At 41.0% G+C, this 18326-nt stretch overlaps 2 protein-coding genes and 1 long non-coding RNA gene across 11 annotated transcripts; 1 reads left to right on the forward strand and 2 right to left on the reverse strand.

Annotated features, from left to right (window-relative positions):
* Positions 1-1784: 1784 nt before the first annotated feature.
* Positions 1785-4538, reverse strand: LOC109895075 (complexin-4). Its single transcript, XM_020488723.2, has 3 exons — positions 4339-4538; positions 3283-3370; positions 1785-2589 (listed from the first exon to the last, which is right to left on the reverse strand). The coding sequence occupies exons 1-3, from the start codon at positions 4401-4403 to the stop codon at positions 2362-2364; spliced, it is 381 nt and encodes a 126-aa protein (XP_020344312.1). The 5' UTR covers positions 4404-4538; the 3' UTR covers positions 1785-2361.
* An 868-nt stretch (positions 4539-5406) lies between these two features.
* Positions 5407-13850, forward strand: emb (embigin). 8 transcript variants are annotated; one of them, XM_020489658.2, is made up of 9 exons: positions 5435-5651; positions 9836-9904; positions 10164-10347; positions 11295-11380; positions 11895-12022; positions 12237-12522; positions 12840-12873; positions 13008-13088; positions 13238-13850. In XM_020489658.2, exons 1-8 carry the CDS (start codon positions 5582-5584, stop codon positions 13066-13068), a joined length of 918 nt encoding a protein of 305 aa, XP_020345247.1. In that variant the 5' UTR covers positions 5435-5581; the 3' UTR covers positions 13069-13088; positions 13238-13850. The 8 variants fall into 8 exon arrangements, 4 of the variants coding, with proteins under 4 accessions (XP_031686137.1, XP_020345247.1, XP_020345248.1 ...); XM_020489659.2 differs by having other exon boundaries at positions 13421-13850; XM_031830277.1 differs by having other exon boundaries at positions 5433-5651; positions 9839-9904; positions 13008-13850.
* A 152-nt stretch (positions 13851-14002) lies between these two features.
* On the reverse strand, positions 14003-16896 carry LOC109895074 (uncharacterized). Of its 2 annotated transcripts, none has more exons than XR_004210806.1 (3): positions 16744-16896; positions 15448-15622; positions 14003-15255 (listed from the first exon to the last, which is right to left on the reverse strand). It is a non-coding gene; the product is annotated as an uncharacterized LOC109895074 (long non-coding RNA). The 2 variants fall into 2 exon arrangements; XR_002255938.2 differs by having other exon boundaries at positions 14003-15177; positions 16744-16890.
* Between the last annotated feature and the right edge of the window lie 1430 nt (positions 16897-18326).

Consider the following 18326-nt stretch of genomic DNA (forward strand, 5'->3'; position numbering starts at 1 on the left):
CACGGACGTCAACATCGGCAAGCCCCTGATCGCCATAGACCTACAGTGCACCATGAGGAACAGCGGTCTGCAGACCTGCCCCACAGCCCCTAACACAGCCCCAGAGCCAAGCACCTCCACATCCACCACCCTCACCCCCAAGACCATGGCCTTCTCTCCCCACACTGCTCCAACCTTTACATGGATGTGTACGAGCGTCTACTGGGAGCTGTGGGAGGCTCATGCTGTGTGAGCTCCAAGCTGTATGACAACTGTAGCTCCTCTTGCTTTACTACTAGTGACTCAGTGTTACTGAACTCCACTAACACAGCCAGCATTCCCATAGAGGCCACGGATGACATCAACGAGCTGCAGACGGTCTTCATGAATAGCCTGCAGCTTCACCACAAGTGACGAGGCCCTCTCTGGGGCATTGGTTGCCTGGTGCAGGATCTATTTGTGCTGTCTAGCCAACTCCATTGGTCAACAGATCTGGTACCAGGCTATGGCATTGGGGGATTTTGGGGAGGAAACTGACATTACCTAGTGTAGGCCTGCTCTGTAAATCCTGTTGTATTCTATGTGCCTGGCTTAAATGGATATTATATGTATTTTAAACTTTTGACTACAGATATAGGATCTTAATCTGAGCACTCTTTTATTGCTGAGAATTTTTCTGCACTACAGGAAATGCAAACTTGTAGTGTATTCAAGGTTTTAAAAGGCTTCTAAAGTTAGTAAATTCGATTTTAAAATGTCAGACTTGATTTGCCCTAATGAAAAATGTATCAACCCCTACAACGAACTTCTATTCATTATGATCCACATTTCCTGTTGCTGCAGAAATACGTCTTAATAATGTCAAACTGTTACATATCTCTTGAAAGGTTTGTGGTTTTTGTAAATATCTTTCATTTTATTAGATCATTCTCATATAATGTGTACTTTTGAGCTTTGAATAGCTAAACCGGTCTTACACGGAACCCAAACTGGCTGCGCACGTGCGCCATCGTGCATAAATGTATTTTGTCCCCCCACACCAAACACAATCATGACATGCAGGTTAAAATATCAAAACAAACTCTGAACCAATTCCATTAATTTGGGGACAGGTCGAAAACCATTAAACATTTATGGCAATTTAGCTAGCTAGCTTGCACTTGCTAGCTAATTTGTCCTATTTAGCTAGCTTGCTGTTGCTAGCTAATTTGTCCTGGGATATAAACATTGAGTAGTTATTTTACCTGAAATGCACAAGGTCCTCTACTCCGACAATCAATCCACACATAAAACGGTCAACCGAATCGTTTCCAGTCATCTCTCTTCCTTCTAGGCTTTATCTTCTCTTGACTTTATATTGCGATTGGCAACTTTCATAAATTAGGTGCATTACCGCCACTGACCTCATTCGTCTTTCAGTCACCCATGTGGGTATAACCAAGGAGGAGATGGCACGTGGGTACCTGCTTCTATAAACCAATGAGGAGATGGGAGAGGCAGGACTTGCAGCGCGGTCTGTGTCACAAATATAACTGACTTCTACTTTAGACCTTAGCAATGCAGACATACGTTGGAGCGCGAGCAGTGTGGGTGCAATAATTGAATAATATAGATTTCTAAATTTATTTTGCAACGCTCGTGCACGCGACACATGCTATGTAGTCAGCCTGTGAACCAGCCTCTTTCATATTCTATAAAGAGATATATGTCCGGAAACTTTAAGAGCAGTTTCATGTCAAATGTAATGATTTTATCCACATGGAGGCATTGTCTCTCATTATATAAACCACAGCTCTGAACATGGATTGTTTTTCATGGGGTTCTTATGAAACATTTCTATATTTATTACAAACGTGCTCAAGTACAAAATCCAATTGTATACGGTCCGTTTTACAAAGGCTTTACCAAAGATTCAGAGGAACATATTTTTTTTAACATGAAACAATTCAGAGCATTTATAACCGTGATGACATGACATCCTCTTAATTGTACCTTCTTGCAAAGAAGACATGAGGTTTACTGTATATAAAAATAAATAAAACCGTATTAACCACAACAACAAAAATACTTTTACTGCCATCCCTGTGATGTTTTTCCTGACCTCCTCCCCACAGCTTTCTGAGAAAGACAGATTAAGAGTCATCTCTCCAGGAGAGAGGGCCCTCTATTGACAGATTAACCAATTTAAGACTGGTTAAATTTAGATTGTGTAGTAGGACTACTGTATGTGTTTCGAATAAATCCAAGCCCACAGTCTAGATTAGAATACTTGAAAGCTAGAATATTTCAGGGAAGTCCAACCTTGGAAGTCCTATCCTTGGTCAAACTGGGTGCTTAGGAACTAATCTCAGATCAACTGAACCAGTGTTTCCTCTCATCACATCACATTACAGAGCACTTCTCCTCTGCTTTAGATTTCATCTCAACCATGGTGGCTGAGGCTTTCTCCTTGATCTGGTCCATGTCCATGTTCTGGAGGTTCTGTATCTGGCCCAGGATAGAGTCCTTCTCCTCTTCCTCTGTGGCGTCCTCGTCCACCATTTTGAGTAGTTCTTCAGGCACGTCAATGTCGTCCCCTGCCAACTCCATCAGGTTTGCGTCCTGTTCACTCTAAACACAGCAAGCAATGCACTGGTCAGACTGGCTGAAGAGGAATCACTGCTCAGACTGGCTGAGGAGGACATTATTATGCCCAGGCACAGTATAAATATTATCATGTTTAAATTCTATATTTTTTCTTCCTGGCCCATTTCAAAAAAACATATTATAGGTATTTCCTGACCAGGTAAGATTTTGGGTTGGAAGGCACCTGATCCAGGCACGTGGTCCTAAAACATTGCTGTCTCTAGGTCCAACAGCTAAATAAAACAGCTTAGCATCACATGTGACCCTCTATGACCCTGACAGGGCCTCTGAGATAGATGGCATACACACACACAGGGCATTTCAGGCCTGGGGCTCAAACGCAGGATAGCTGCGGTCACTGGGCTTTTTTTATGCCTTAATCTCTTGGCTCTACTCAGGCCTATCTGACTAGCAGGCCATGTGCTCCTGTAAATGTACTCAGTCACGCACTCTGACACTGACCGACACAGCCTCTGTCTCATCATGTTACTCATTTGTGATAATGTGTTCTCGTTTACTGAGAAATTGCATAAGATTATCCCCATACGTCATTCACAGGAAATTACAAATGTGGGTCATTTTGCTATTGAGGGCATTTTTATCTAAGTATTTATGAACATTTCTCCTCTTGTTTCATATGACATGAGAATGGAGGAGAATGACAGGAGACTGTCTTACCTTTGGTAGTCTGTATTTGTCTCTTAAGCACGTTCTCAGTGTGGCCCTCTCAGCTTTCTTTACCAAGAACTCGGAATCTCTCTCCATCCTGTTTTCAGACAAGAAAAGAAACCATGTTACCAAACCTATAAAAGCGTATTAATATATTGTCCGGCAGTCGATCATATAACTCTTACAAAATTCATAAAAGGTAAACAGCTTGTATTTTCACTGCGTGATGCTGGTTGTGTAAAAATGTGCATTATTTGTTTTCAGAGATATAAATCTGTTTCTATGCTTCTGTGCAATGATAATTATTCATGGCCACTGCAGTTTCCATATCAATCAATTACATGTTATAGGCGTCAGCTCTAAATAAGATAATGTAGGAAAACAAAACAATATAAATGACTCAGTTTCTGGGGCAGCAGAGTAATATATATATATATATATATATATATATTATTAATCTCCAGATTATGGCAGCATTGTCAATCCCACCACTCTCAGCAATTGGAGACAGACAGTAATTCTAATTCTGAAATAATCTGGGTGTGAAGTAATATAGGACTGCATGGAGGTTAGTCTGCCTACCAGTTTGACTCCCCTACTATTTGGTAAATCATTCTTCATAAAAATGGTAAAATATGTTTCATTGTATTTTCATCCGTGTAATTCTCTTGACTAGAGGTACATTTACAGGTGTAAATTGCCGTTGTATCTCCCTTACAACTGTTTGTCTTTTTTACTTCACATATCTAGGATAATAAAAAATTGCTAACATTTTTCAAAAAAGGGAACGTTTCAAACTAAATCCTCTGCTCTTGCTTGCTATTGAATACATCTAATCCAAAATGTCGATTTTAATCATTCCAATGAGGTTGGCCTCAGATTCAGGAGCATAATTTATTTTACATTTCATTTCAATTGAATAAGAATTGAATCTCTACTTCTTGTATTTGGCTGAATTGAAATGGAATTGACCCCAACCTTGAAGCATTCCTTTGCAGTTGTTTGATTATCACGTTGTATGACTTTTACAGTACTGTAAAATAAGGGCTAGTAGTAGTGACTTACTTTTCCTCCACCACCTGTTTCTGGTACTCCTCTGCCTCCTCTCTAGACATCCCCTCGGTGGACATGGTGACGTCTCCTTTTCCCCTGGTAGAACACTGCAGTAGAGAGCTGGACTGGACAGTGCTCTACTACTGTAGCTCTTCACCAAACTGCTCGACTACTCACTATCAGCCTCAGCAGGGTGAATATCCTACCAGGGGATTTGCAGACAGCACTTTTGTTTTTTCTGTCAAGTTTTGTTCACTGAGTCCCTGGATTCGATTGGTCTCCAAGCGGGCTAAGCCAAGAGAGGCCTCCGACTGGGGGATGGCACTGTGAAGGGCATGGCTGATCACTGATGGCCCGGGTGACTAAAATCTGAGGAATTTCTGCCAACGCCATGATCTGGATTAATCCTTTTGGGGAAAGATAGTATAAATTTAAACATTTAATATAAGTAATGAAAGTGAAAGTTCACAGGGACTGCTTTGAGATGGGTACTATTGTGGTTTAGACTGGGACAGTGTTATATTCTACAGACAGGGTGTGGTGCTATACTCACTACTCGTCTCATGCTACGTGTGTGAATTTGACTTTAATCCCCTTACATCACCAACCATAGCCTGAGTGCCCTGTTGCCAACAGAGTGGAATCTGTATACCCCTGAGTAAATCACCAGATCTACACTCAATACATTAAACTATACTGTTTTGTCCGAGGTAAACAACTTTAAAGATATACATTTCATTAGAATATAACAACTGTGAATACAGAAATAGTAATGAATACAGAAGTAAACTCAACCGTTGCTAATATTAGCATAGGTGATGTTTATGGTATAAACGTGATATTGCACATATAATTTGATGGGAATAATGGACAAGGACTTTGGACAGTGATCTCCAAGATGACAGGCATTCGGTACCATGTGACTTACAGCCGTCCTACATCACATCTTACATGACCTGTATATCTGATACTCACTGTAATGTCGTTTTTTTGCACCTTCCATGACAAGGTGACTGTTGCACCATGGGACAGGACTGTCTGTACCCTCGGTCTGTGTCTGTATGAATAATAGAGGAACACCAGCAGGCTGATATCTTTGCTGCGTCACCGATGCTGAGAGGAAGAACAAGGAGGGGAGGGAAGGGGAGGGAAGGGGATGAGAGAGAGGAGCAGCAGGCAGCTGATGAGAGGGAGATCTTATAGAAAAACTCTATGCAGCAGGTAACGCAGGACTAGCTGACTGACTGAAACAACCATGTTTTCGCCCTGGATCCTTTCCCTTCAGCTCATCCTGTTTCCTCTCTTCTGGAGAGGCATCTATACAAGTAAATACAGATTCTGGATTTTATATGTATCAGCTTTGTAGACAGGTCTTTCTGCTTGGCTGGTTGTGATGTGACCTTGTAGCCAGTGGAACAAGTGTGGCTGAGAGTCTTAGCTGCAGCAGTACATCTGCAAATGTGCATTAGATTTCAGTAACTGCATTGGTGTGGTGTATTCAATATGCTTCTAATCCTTCAGTATTATGTATCAGGAGGACATTGGACCAATAATTGGGTCTGTTGTATGGATCACCAGAGATGCCATTTTTTTTCGTTACTGAGATCATTTTTTGTTACTGGTGGTGTGCTGCTGGCAATGACTTTGAAGTGTGTATTGTATGACTACCCTTTGTGGCAGTTAACTGCTTAAATGTCAGTTGTATGTCATATACAGTGGGCTCCAAAATTACTAGCACCCCTGACTGGCAATGCACAAACAATACTTAAAAAAATATAAACAATATAATTATAGAGATAAACTCAAAATACCAACATGTGAGAAATACTGTATTTTATTAATGTTTCAATGGAACCAACCAAACTCATCAAAATCATTCAATTATTTAATATAAAATACATTTCACCAAAATCAAGGTTTCATAATTATTGGCACTCCTCATTTAGTACTTATTGCAAACACCTCTGGCAAGGATAACAGCATGGAGTCTTTTCCTGTAATGTTTGACAAGGTTAAGGAACACATTTGGAGGGATTTTGGACCATTCCTCTATGCAGATCCTTTCTAGAGCATTCACATTCTTCGGTTTGCGCTTATCAACTGCCCTCTTCCACTCAGCCCACAGGTTTTCGATTGGATTGAGGTCCGGCTGAGATGGCCATGGCAGAACATTGATTTTGTTGTCACAGAACCATTTCTGTGTGGATCTTGAGGTATGTTTCGAGTCATTGTCTTGTTAGAAAGTCCACCTACGGCCAAGTCCCAGCCTTCTGACAGAGGCAACCAGATTGTCAGCCATACTGATACTTGGTAGAATTCATTATGCCATCAATCTTAACCAGTGCCCCTGGACCTCTGGAATTAAAACAGCCCCAAAACATCACTGACCCCCCTCCATATTTCACAGTGGGTATGAGATGCCTCTCCTTGTATGCATCTCTGTTTCAACGCCAAACATGCCGATGCTGTATCTGACCAAAACATTACATTTTGGTCTCATCTGACCTGAGCACCTTCTTCCAGTCATAATTTAAATGACATTTGGCTCCAAGCACTTGTGTCTACGTCTTGGGGTCAGAAATGGCTTTCTTCTGGCAACCCTTCCAAAGAGCCTGTGGAGGTGGCGTCTGATGGTGCGTTTTGAAACCTGGTGACCCCAAGACGCCACCAAAGCCTGCAATTCTTTCACAGTGATTCTTGGGGATTGTGTTGCTTCTCTCACCATCCTCCTCCCGATCCTGGGGGGCAAAATGCATTTGCGTCCTCTACCCGTGAGGTTTTCAACTGTTCCATATCTTTAGAATTTTCTAATAATAGCCCTGACAGTGCTCAGTGGTATATTCAATCGTGGATCTTCTTGTAGCCATTACCAGATTTATGAAGGTCTACGACCATCTGTCTCTTTTTGAACTGCTAGTTCTTTTGTTTTCTTCGTGGTGTTGGATGACAGCGGGATACTGCATGTGTGTTACCTCATTTTTATACCCTAGTGAAACTGGAAGTGATGTAATGGCTCAATAAGACTTAGATAAACTTAAATAAGTGGAATTGAATTTGTGGTTTCATTTTGGTAGATGTTATTTACAATAGTCTTTAAGGGTAATTGTGAAACCTGGGTTTGGAGGACATTGATTTTTAATTAAATCAATAAATTATTTTGGTTGGTTCCATTGAAACATTAATAAAGTACTGTATTTCTCACATGTTGGTATTTTGAGTTTCTCTCTATAATTATATTGTTTATATTTGTTTGTGCCAGAAGTTCTGGAGCCACTGTACATTACTGGGTCATTCCACCAAATCGAGTACCTTTTGGGTAGTGTAACTTAGTAAAAAGAAATACCACATGTTCAACTTAATAAAAAACATAATTAATCATCTCAACAGGTTAAATTGAAAATGACTATAGTATGTGCCTATAAAATGCCAAATAAAGGGTGACTGTAACAGGGTTGACGATTGAATCTTAAATCAGCCATGAATCACCTTGTGATAAGGGTAATGGAAGCTTGTTGTGTGCAACAGTGAGTGACAATGGAATATAAGCTTCACAAAAACATTTTAAATTGCTAAGACATATCTAGCCTGTTTTTCTATATGTAATAGGGTTGCCATGTTATGCTCAACCCGCTCAGTTTTCCACCACAAAATGGCCAAAAAGTGATTTCTTTAAACACTATTTCACTATTTGAATGTTTCTTTAGAATTGTCTATAACTAATGGAATAGTTTCAAAATATTATGGGGGACAGGCGTACACTCACCGGTCAGTTTATTAGGTACACCCATCTGGTTCCGGGTCGGAACACGCTTTGCCACCAGAACAGCCTGAATTCTTATGGGGGATGGATTCTACAAGTCGGAGACGCTCGACAGGCATGTTGGTCAAAGCCGATGCCTTATGGCATCACAAAGTTGCTCCAGATTGGACATCAGTACACCAACGCTACCAGGATGTACCGTTGACACCAGGTAGGATGGGGTCATGGACACATGCTGCTCATGCCAAATCCTGACTCTGCCATCAGCATGACACAACCGGAACCGGGATTCATCGGACCAGGCAATGTTTTTCCACTCCTTAGTTGTCCTGTGTTGGTGATCGTGTGCCCACTGAAGCCGCTTCTTCTTGTTTTTAGCTGATAGGAGTGGAACCCTGTGTGGTCGTCTTCTGCAATAGCCCATTTATGACAAGGATTGATGTGCATTCCGAGATGCCGTTCTGCACACCATTGTTGTAGTGCGCCGCTATTTGTTTGTTTGTGGTCCACCTATTAGCTTGCAAGATTCTTGCCATTCTCCTTCGACCTCTTTCATCAACAAGCTGTTTTTGCCCACAGGACTGCCGCTGACTGCATGTTATTATTTTTTTGTCACATCATTTTCGGGAAACACTAAGACACAGTCGTGTTTGAAAAGCCCAGGAGGGCGGTCGTTTCTGAGATACTGAATCAAGCATGCCTGGCACTGAGGATCATAACACGCTCAAAGTCGCATAGGTCACTAGTTTTGGCCATTGATGCCTGTCTGCCTGCTTTATATAGCAATCCACGGCTACGTGACTCACTGCCTGTAGGAGCGATCTATTTTCGGGAATAGGGTGGTGTAACTAATAAATTGGCTGGTGAGTGTAAATGAATCACTAATAAATAAGTAATAATCTTCAGAAATGACTCTGTAAAAGCAACAAAATAACTAATGGCATAACTAGCGCTTTAAAATGATGGTGAAAACTTTGAGAAATGTTGAGGTTAAGTGGGTTAAAATCTTCCAAGAAGTCACAGAGGGTGCACAGAGGGACATATCAAAATGCAGAATTCTTGGCAATTTAGCGAGCATTTGTTCATATTAAAAATGTGATTTATTGAATTTTATATGTGGTCTATATTAAATGGCAGAATTATAACAGGCCTTTATAATGCAATATTGGTGCAGAATTTCTACTTAAAATATCAAAGGGATGCAAAATGTACTCTTTTCGTGGATCAACCCTTCAGTGTTTAGACTATCGAGCTTTGAAAGAATATGTACATACAGTGCCTTCAGAAAGTATTCACACACCTTAACTATTTCCACATTTTATTGTGTTACAGCCTGCCTTTAAAATGTGTGTCTCTGGCCTACACACAATACCCAATAATGTCAAAGTGGAATTGTGTTTTATAAATTAATTAAACATGAAAAGCAGACATTGAATATCACTCTGAGCATGGTAAAGTTATTGCACCTTGGATGGTGTATCTGTACACCCAGTCACTACAAAGATACAGGCGTCCTTCATAATTTAGTTGCTGGAGAGGAAAGATACCACAGAGTGAAAAGAAGGAAGCCTGTACAGAATAAAACATATTCCAAAACATGCATCCTGTTTGCAACAAGGCACTAAAGTAAAATCAAATTTTATGTCCTGAATAGAAAGCTTTATGTTTGGAACAAATCAAACACAACACATCACTCAGTAACACTCGTCATATCAAACAACATAATGTTTGTGTTCATTTCCCTTATAGCAGAAACAAATCCTTCGTTGGCTTTGACAGTTCCAGTCACAACAGTCTTTAAGAGTGCAGTCCTGAAAGGTAACTACTAGAGTGTTCTTGTTTAGACACAATTTCTTTGTGTACAGTCGTGTAGTGTTACATGCTTAATTCATTCTTCACTCAGTCATCTTGTGATACTTTAGAAAATGTTCTGTCTGAAATTCTGGTATATGTTCATCTGTATGTTTTGTGTAAAGTTTACATATCTATTTTAGCTGTATTATAGGGTTGAACAGATGTCTCATTTTAGCTTCTTTCTTTCTATCTGTTTGAAATCCCACCAAAATTCGAAACACAGGTGACAGTCTGGTTGAAAAAGTTGAAATCTTGAAACCCATCGATTTAGAGCTAGCATGTACCTGGACCGGTAATCCAAACAAATTACCAAACATTACCGGGTACTGGCGAAAAGATGGGAGTGAAATTACTAACTCTCGGCTTACTGTACAATTGGAGAATGAACAATATAATCTCAAAAGAGTGTAAGTATGTATTCATTATTCCATCAGGGACAGAGAATGTAAATCTGAAATGTAACAGCCTGTCATCTACATGTAAATATACAATGGTCTATGGACCCAAATGTTAACTATAGAGGTTGGGAGAATATCTTCAGTATCTACTCTCCAAATTAGGCAGCTATGTATTAGAGGTCTTCTCGGGTCCAAAAACTTGGACTTTGACCTTAACTTACCCGAAGACAATCAGATCTGGACCCGAGAACAGTCAGACCCGAACTCGAATGGACGTGACGACAACCAGACCTAGACCCGTACCCTAACGGGTCCAGGTCTAGACCAAGCCCAATTGGACCAGAGTGACAAAAAAAAAACATGTTTATCAGCTAAGCTGCTCTTCAGGTTAACGAATAGGTCTTTATATGTTGGCTAGGCCTTCTATAAGTCAATAAATTCAGCTTATTAGCGTAAAATAAATATGCTATAGGCTATGCAGAGCGGGTCCATTCAGGTCCACTCGAGTTTATCAGCTGTAGTTACATAGACCCAAGATTAGGTCTGGGACCCGATGACAATCAAACAGGGCATGACCCGGACCAGAGGGAAAAGTTTGGGTCCCGGGTCAGGTCTCGCCTATTCAGGTTCGGGTGGACCCGTGAAGACCTCTACTATGTATTACTTTGTGCAAATACACTTTTGGTACGTCAGGACTTAGGTTATATTTCACTACTGAAGCAGTTAATATTATACACTTAGCCTCTGTTATATTGTATCCCAGAGTAATTGGTTCCTTGACTGTAACCAATTCTGGCCCATGGCCAGAGGCCATGCTTTGCCAACATCTTCTAATGATGTGCCTAATTGACATTTGACAGTGAATGTTTCTTAGACTGACAAAACAATTATATTTTAGATATATTTTCCCAAGACATGTGTAAGTGAAAATTAAGCTATGACTATATATTTTACAGATTCAGAATTACTGGGGATACCCTTGGGAACTACTCATGCATCTTTAGTGATACCGACGAGGCAAAAATTGATTTCAATGTGGCAGGTACAGTATGTTATATGACATGAGGCAATGCATACACCATATTTCACATTCTCTAGTCTCATGCATAGCCATGTATTGCTACAGGCATGTCAAGTTAGGCTACATGTTCTCTGTCATCCAATATTACACGTATGTTTTTATTAAATAAAAAGTATAGTGACGTGATCATTCACAACATTACAAGGATGCACATGTAACGGATGTGAAACGGCTAGCTTAGTTAGCGGTGGTGTGCGCTAAATAGCGTTTCAATCGGTGACGTCACTTGCTCTGCAAGGGCCGCGGTCTTTTGTGGAGCGATGGGTAACAATGCTTCGTGGGTGACTGTTGTTGATGTGTGCAGAGGGTCCCTGGTTCGCGCCCGGGTATGGGCGAGGTGACGGTCTAAAGTTATACTGTTACACACAGAAATGGAGAAAACCCCCATCTGTGCAAGGCCCTGGCAATTTCTATTGAATAATGTGCCTATAGATAGCATTTTGATCTTGATACTGGTCCCTTTCTTTTCCTCCAGCCCCAGAGATGGATGATAAGAAGGACAAGCCGATTGTTGCGTATGTGGGTGACTCTGTTGCGATGGCCTGTAAAACCAAGCTTCCCCCTAACACTTGGCTTTGGTACAGAGCAAACGGAACCGAGCAGGTGAGAAGGTTGCCACAATGTAATCAATGTGTAAAGGGAGACGCCATCAACATTAGTTATTAACTACATATTGTAACCTAAGATGTTTTTATTTAATTCAAATTACAGTTGACCATTAATAAATCATATGTTATTTCATTTGACAGTTATGACAATTATCAATAGTACCACTTCGTGTTAGAGGCTTCGTGCCATTGTTTTCTTTTGGTTTCAGGAACTCATCAATGCAACTACTGACCCCCTTCGTTACAAGATCAGTGTGGATGGAAACACAACCAAGCTCACTGTGATGAACCTGACAGAGGAGGACTCTGGTGTCTATGTCTGCAGTGCCATCTATAACATCAAGGCCAGTGTGAGCCGGGTGGAAGTTCGGGTCATCACCTTCATGGAGCCTCTGAAACCCTTCATAGCCATCGTGGCTGAGGTGATCATCCTGGTCCTCCTCATTCTGCTCTATGAGAGGTGGAGCTCACAGAGGAGCAGTCACTCGCCCACAGGTAATAACATACACACTGCTTTGCATACAGCTCTGTGTAGCACATCGGGATGTGGGGAACTTACTACTCGGCCTGAAGTGTGCCAACGAACAGCTAGCTTTTCGTGTTTTGCGCGACTGGTAAAACACTTTGGGAGGCGGTCACGTGTCACATGCAAGTCGAATCAGGAGGAAGTGATACTCGCTAAGCAAGCAGCTGTGTATACACCTTTGCAGTAGCTTTCAGGGCCATTGTTTTATCCTCCATGTACAATGTGTTCTTTATAACACGAAGGTCATCCTTTGTATAAAACTAAACTCACATTTTCTTATTCTCAGAAAATGGGGTGCATGCTGAACCAACACATAAATTGTGAGTATTTTTTAAGCTAATCATACCTTACTCAAGGGAATAGTATTGTTTGACTGATTCTTACAGTGACATTACTTTGCACATGCGGTATCTTTTCAAGACTATGATGTTCTTTTTAACTTCTGCTATTTTAGGACAAGGGAAGGTAATAATGGAATGGATGAGAATACCACAACGAGACAACGAAAGATTTAAACCGATACAGCATCAACAGGGTAAATAAACTATAAGAAATGTTCCTAGTGCTAAGTTTTGTTTTCTGAGTGTCGCTGAAACCATTTCTTATTCATAAATCAATAGCACAATTCTAAGTAGTTTCATAACCTTACTCAACAAAAAAACGTCTTATGGTAAACTGTTGCAGGAACACCTTTTCCACAAAAACAAGGACATCCTCTACCAAAGACAAAATGTCCCCCTTTCTGAATGTGTCAACTGAGACATATTAGTAAAATATTTGTTTTATTTTTGGGTCAATAATTATAATGCAACAATATATTTTTCTGCATTTTGACATAATTTATCTTTATATTTGTCCATGTTTCAGTCAACATCATACTACCAAATAGCAGTGATATCTGAGCACAGTGTGTTGCTTGGTTCGGTTGGTGAGATCGCTTGAGAGGCCTTCACTTTTGCCTAACATGATGTGCGTGCCTATGGTTTGACATAAATGCCAATGTCTTCTTGTTTGAAAAGTCTTCTTATTCTTGCACTCTTCTAGCCTAACTACACTTATCAATTACATATGGTAGTTGGTGTGCAGTGCCTTGTACTTTGACAAACAAGTCAATTCTCTGCTTTGCTGATATAATTAATCCCTTAAAGTCCCCATATGATGTTTATGTTACATTATCTGTCAGTGTTAAAGCAGTGTGCCTTTAATATACATTTTAAAATGCTATATTATTGTTGTCCTAACTCAGATGAAACTTTCCTGTTGTATGTGAATGGTAAATAAAAATCCTAATGATGAATCATCTTTGTCAGTATCCCTGATAAATGGTTGTGCCAAATACATTTATAACTAACAAGATCATTCATCTGTGCAGTTTTTCATAGGAGAAAATTAAGCAGAGTAGGCAGAACAAGCAAGGAGGTGGGCAGAGCCAAGGACAAGCTACCGAGATCCTATTTGCGCGTTCTAGCATTTATTTGCATATTTCCGTTAGGGAACTTTGGCAAAGGGTCACATCTACAAAACTTATTGCACTCTGTAACAGATTCTAGTTTTAAGAAAAGATAACTAATTGAGATCGGGCTTTTCTTCCTCAATGAGAAAAATCAGCAGAACGCCAGCCCAGTTCCATCTCGCTCCATACTCTCCCACTGGGCATCCTCTCCTCACCAAATAGGGTGGAAATTCCAACCAGATCCTTCAGATTTATACATCCGGTGAAACATCAGTCTCCTTGTTCCATCTGTGGTTGTGCCGTTTGTCCACATTGACTAAGCGACACCTAGTGGCAAACAGCAGAACACCGGAAGCAGGGTTTTCAACAATAATCACTGAAGCGGGGTACGAGCCACTCTTTCCCCATTGAAACAGCCTGGTATAGAGGTCCTGGATGGCAAGGAGCTCAACCCGTGATGTACTGGGCCGTAGGCACGCACTACCATCCACAGCACCTTGCGGTCAGATGCCAAGCAGTTGCCATACCAAGAGGTGATGCAGCCAGTCAAGATCAAAATCTAAAATCAAATCAAATTTATTTATATAGCCCTTCGTACATCAGCTGATATCTCAAAGTGCTGTACAGAAACCCAGTCTAAAACCTCAAACAGCAAGCAATGCAGGTGTAGAAGCACGTATAACTTTTTGAATAACTGAGGGGACCATGACAAATCTTTTCAGCCTCCTGAGGGGGAAGAGGCATTGTTGTGGCCACTTCACAACTATATTGGTGTGTTTGAACCATGATAGGTCCTTAGTGATATGGACACCAATCAACCCTGTATGCAACTGTTTTTACTTTCCACATGAATACATTCTGCCAGATCATACCAGAGATACACACACACACACACACACACACACACACACGTTCAGTGTACATTAATTGACATTTGCCACTGTTGAATCCAGATGGAAACAATTCAACAAAAACACTTTCACCCTGCATACACCATCTCTCCATGTCCACCTGACCTGCCCAGTAGGAACCAGACCAGGAGCTTGAGGACCCTGTCATCCAGCCCAACCACCATGCTTAATTTCATACAGATGAATACTGTCTGTCCCCCAGCACAAGTTCTTCCTGGGGTTCACAGCATCCGTCTCATGGACAGGGCCAGGGAGTTGAGCTGGTAACAGAAGAAAGAGAAGTACTGGCCAATAGTGGGACACAAAGGACCTGGCCACATCCTCATGGCTCCAGAAACCTGATGATGTTTTGTTCAAGTTTACAAAATGTCCTTTAACAACAATTGATGGTATTCACAACTAAAATGTATCATGAATAAATGTATTCCAGAGCAGGCAGAAAACAGCTGAATGGTAAAACGAATTAAAAGTTACTGACGCTTAGGGTGGTAAGGAGAATAACACCTGATATTCAAGTAATGACTACACACCATGATACATGGCTTGTGCTCCTGTCCATGTGAATAGACTCAATGCCATGAGCTCTCAGGTAGACCTCAATCTGGTCAGTCAGATTCAGATAAGACATTTTGTCCCTGCGATACCTATCAGGGATCAGGTGGAACTGGGTGTGGCCATAACAGCCTGGGTCAGGAAACTTGGCTCCTGGGAAAGCAAAGAGAGAAAAATAACCATGTTGAAATAGACACCGACACAAAATTCTTTGATACTACTACCACCAACACTAGTGGAAACAATGTGTGTTTGGTTGAAGCACCCCCTATGAGAATAACAAAGTAAATGACTAAAGCGGAAACAGACCGGTTGCAGGCTGGCGCAAACATATTGATCAATATTTCTAGATTAACAACCAAAACTTTGTGACACTCACTTAACATCCAGCTCCAACTCCATTTACCTGTTAAGATGTTGTTATCATACTGTCTCCTGAATATGGGAAGCAGGTCTGAGGTAAACTTTAATTTGGAAACTATTCGCACTCAAATGTATTTCTAATTCCATGCCCAAAAAACAGTTAGCCAAAACCCAGCTTGACGTCAATGTTTGACATAAGATAATAGCTAGTTCTCGAAAACCCTGGGCAGCATTCTGCCTTCTCCCTAGAGTCCCAGCCATTACCTTCGCCCACAAGCTATCGCTTGCGACGCGGCTTTCGAAACCTTATGGACCTTACCTTTCGTCAGCGAGAAAGAATCCTTCAAATAACATTATACACTTATTTAAGTAGTTTTGTACAGATCCATGCAGGTTATTGAAATTCGGTCTTAGTATTAACGATATGGTCGCTTCTAAACACAAGTCATTTTTAAAAATCTATTAATTACTGTAAAGTCAACATTGCGGGCGCCGCCACGGTTGTTGCTAATGACAGTAGGTTCTTCTTATGTGCGTCTCGTCCAACATCCTCAAACGCAGAATATCGCCTCTATGTGGAGGTTGAAATACTATTCGAGTTAAAATAATGTCTGGGCCACTGGAAACTGTATGCTATAAATGGAATGGTTATTCTAATCTAAAGGGTTATGTTTACAACATTTTACACCAATCATGTAACGCACGATTCTGAACTAATGTATAGCTATGCATTTTCGCAGGCACAATGTTTCAGGACAAGTGTTTGCCATTCACGCCCTGCATACCGAATTGATGTAGCTATTCTGAGAATAAACCTAATTGTTTTAATCTTAGTCGTCAGCATTTGTTTAATGACGGAGATGATCACGGGCAAATGTGTCCTCCAGGTGGAAACAGTGGTGCCTACTCACCAAGTGGTTGGCATTGTTAGAATGGTTCATTGACGTTTTCCAGTTGACAGTGCTGTTCGGCAGACATTTTTATCAAGGCCAGTTCGGGAGCCGAAGTCTACACCCCTTCGTCCGTGATTGGTCAAGTGTAGGGAGTCTTTGTAGTCATTCAACGAAAGACGATTCGTTTTCATGCACATGTTTCCCATAGAGAAATAATGCACCAAACACCTTAGTTATAATTACAGGGGAGAGGAGGGGGATTAATGAGCCAATTGTAAACTGGGGATTATTTGGTGACCTTGATGGTTTGAGGGCCAGATTGGGAATTTAGCCAGGACACTGGGGTTAAAAACACATACTCTTACGATAAGTGCCATGGGATCTTTAATGACCTCAGAAAGTCAGGACACCCGTTTAACGTCCCATCCGAAAGACGGCACCCTGGGGTATTGGGATATTTTTTTTAGACCAGAGGAAAGAGTGCCTCCTACTGGCCCTCCAACACCACTTCCTGTAGCATCTGGTCTCCCATCCAGGAACTAACCAGGATCAACCCTGCTTAGCTTCAGAAGCAAGCCAGCAGTGGTATGCAGGGTGGTATACTGATTACTGGCTACAGCATCTCAACATGGACAAACAGTAGGGTAGTAGGGGTAACTATCCCCGATAGGAACAATGTCTAATTGCTGAGACAAAACAAGCAACGTTTGGCAAAAAAATTGATAGGTATACATAGGTAAATAAATTATAAAGGGAAATAAATGTCACCATTAATATCTGCACTATGAGGAGATTCCATGTAAAGTCCCTCTTTTTAACTCACCTGCACATGAATTTTCTTTGTTGTTCTTTTTCCAAACAATACATTATGTACAATTACACAAAATATTATTTGTATAATGCAAGATTTTACATCCCAGCAGTCTATAAGGTGACATTCAGGAGCAAAAGGTTTTCAATAGTTGTTTTTTATTCCCATAAAAAAAATTTTGGACTATAATATTGGAATAGAATATAACTAATAACATTAAATAACATCAGAAATAACATCTATTAAGAATAACTTAACTAATTAACTCAGTGTGACATTGATTTGGCAACTCTTATGCTCTGCTATTGTGGCCGATGTGAAATGGCTAGCTAGTTAGCGGTGGTGCGCGCTAATAGTGTTTCAGTCGGTGACGTCACTCGCTCTGAGACCTAGAGGTAGTTGTTCCCCTTGCTCTGCAAGAGCAGTGGCTTTTGTGGAGCGATGGGTAATGATGCTTCGTGAGTGACTGTGGTTGATGTGTGCAGGGGGTCCCAGGTTCGGCGAGGGGATGGATGAAAGTTATACTGTTACATTGATGCTGTTGACCCGGATCACTGGTTGCTGCGGAAAAGGAGGAGGTCAAAAGGGGGTGAGTGTGGCCGATGTGAAATGGCTAGCTAGTTAGCGGTGGTGCGCGCTAACAGTGTTTCAGTTGGTGATGTCACTCGCTCTAAGACCTAGAAGTAGAGGGACGAGGAGAGGGGTGGAAGCTACACTATTACACAATTCTAATTTGTACATAGGACACAAATAAAGCTATCCCCAGGAAAATTGGAGCACAACTAATGAG

Source organism: Oncorhynchus kisutch, linkage group LG8 (genome assembly GCF_002021735.2).
Source record: "Oncorhynchus kisutch isolate 150728-3 linkage group LG8, Okis_V2, whole genome shotgun sequence".
Lineage (NCBI taxonomy): Eukaryota > Metazoa > Chordata > Actinopteri > Salmoniformes > Salmonidae > Oncorhynchus > Oncorhynchus kisutch.

What these genes read in the sequence shown, in the direction of transcription:
- LOC109895075 (XM_020488723.2), bottom strand. Translation starts at nt 4,403, where the DNA reads ATGTCCACCGAGGGGATGTCTAGAGAGGAGGCAGAGGAGTACCAGAAA. An exon ending in AAACAGGTGGTGGAGGAAAA is followed by an intron (nt 3,371 to 4,338) that starts GTAAGTCACTAC and finishes GTCTGAAAACAG; the next exon opens with GATGGAGAGAGATTCCGAGT. An exon ending in ACAAATACAGACTACCAAAG is followed by an intron (nt 2,590 to 3,282) that starts GTAAGACAGTCT and finishes TGCTGTGTTTAG; the next exon opens with AGTGAACAGGACGCAAACCT.
- emb (XM_020489658.2), top strand. Translation starts at nt 5,582, where the DNA reads ATGTTTTCGCCCTGGATCCTTTCCCTTCAGCTCATCCTGTTTCCTCTC. An exon ending in CTGGAGAGGCATCTATACAA is followed by an intron (nt 5,652 to 9,835) that starts GTAAATACAGAT and finishes TTTCCCTTATAG; the next exon opens with CAGAAACAAATCCTTCGTTG. An exon ending in AATTGATTTCAATGTGGCAG is followed by an intron (nt 11,381 to 11,894) that starts GTACAGTATGTT and finishes CTTTTCCTCCAG; the next exon opens with CCCCAGAGATGGATGATAAG.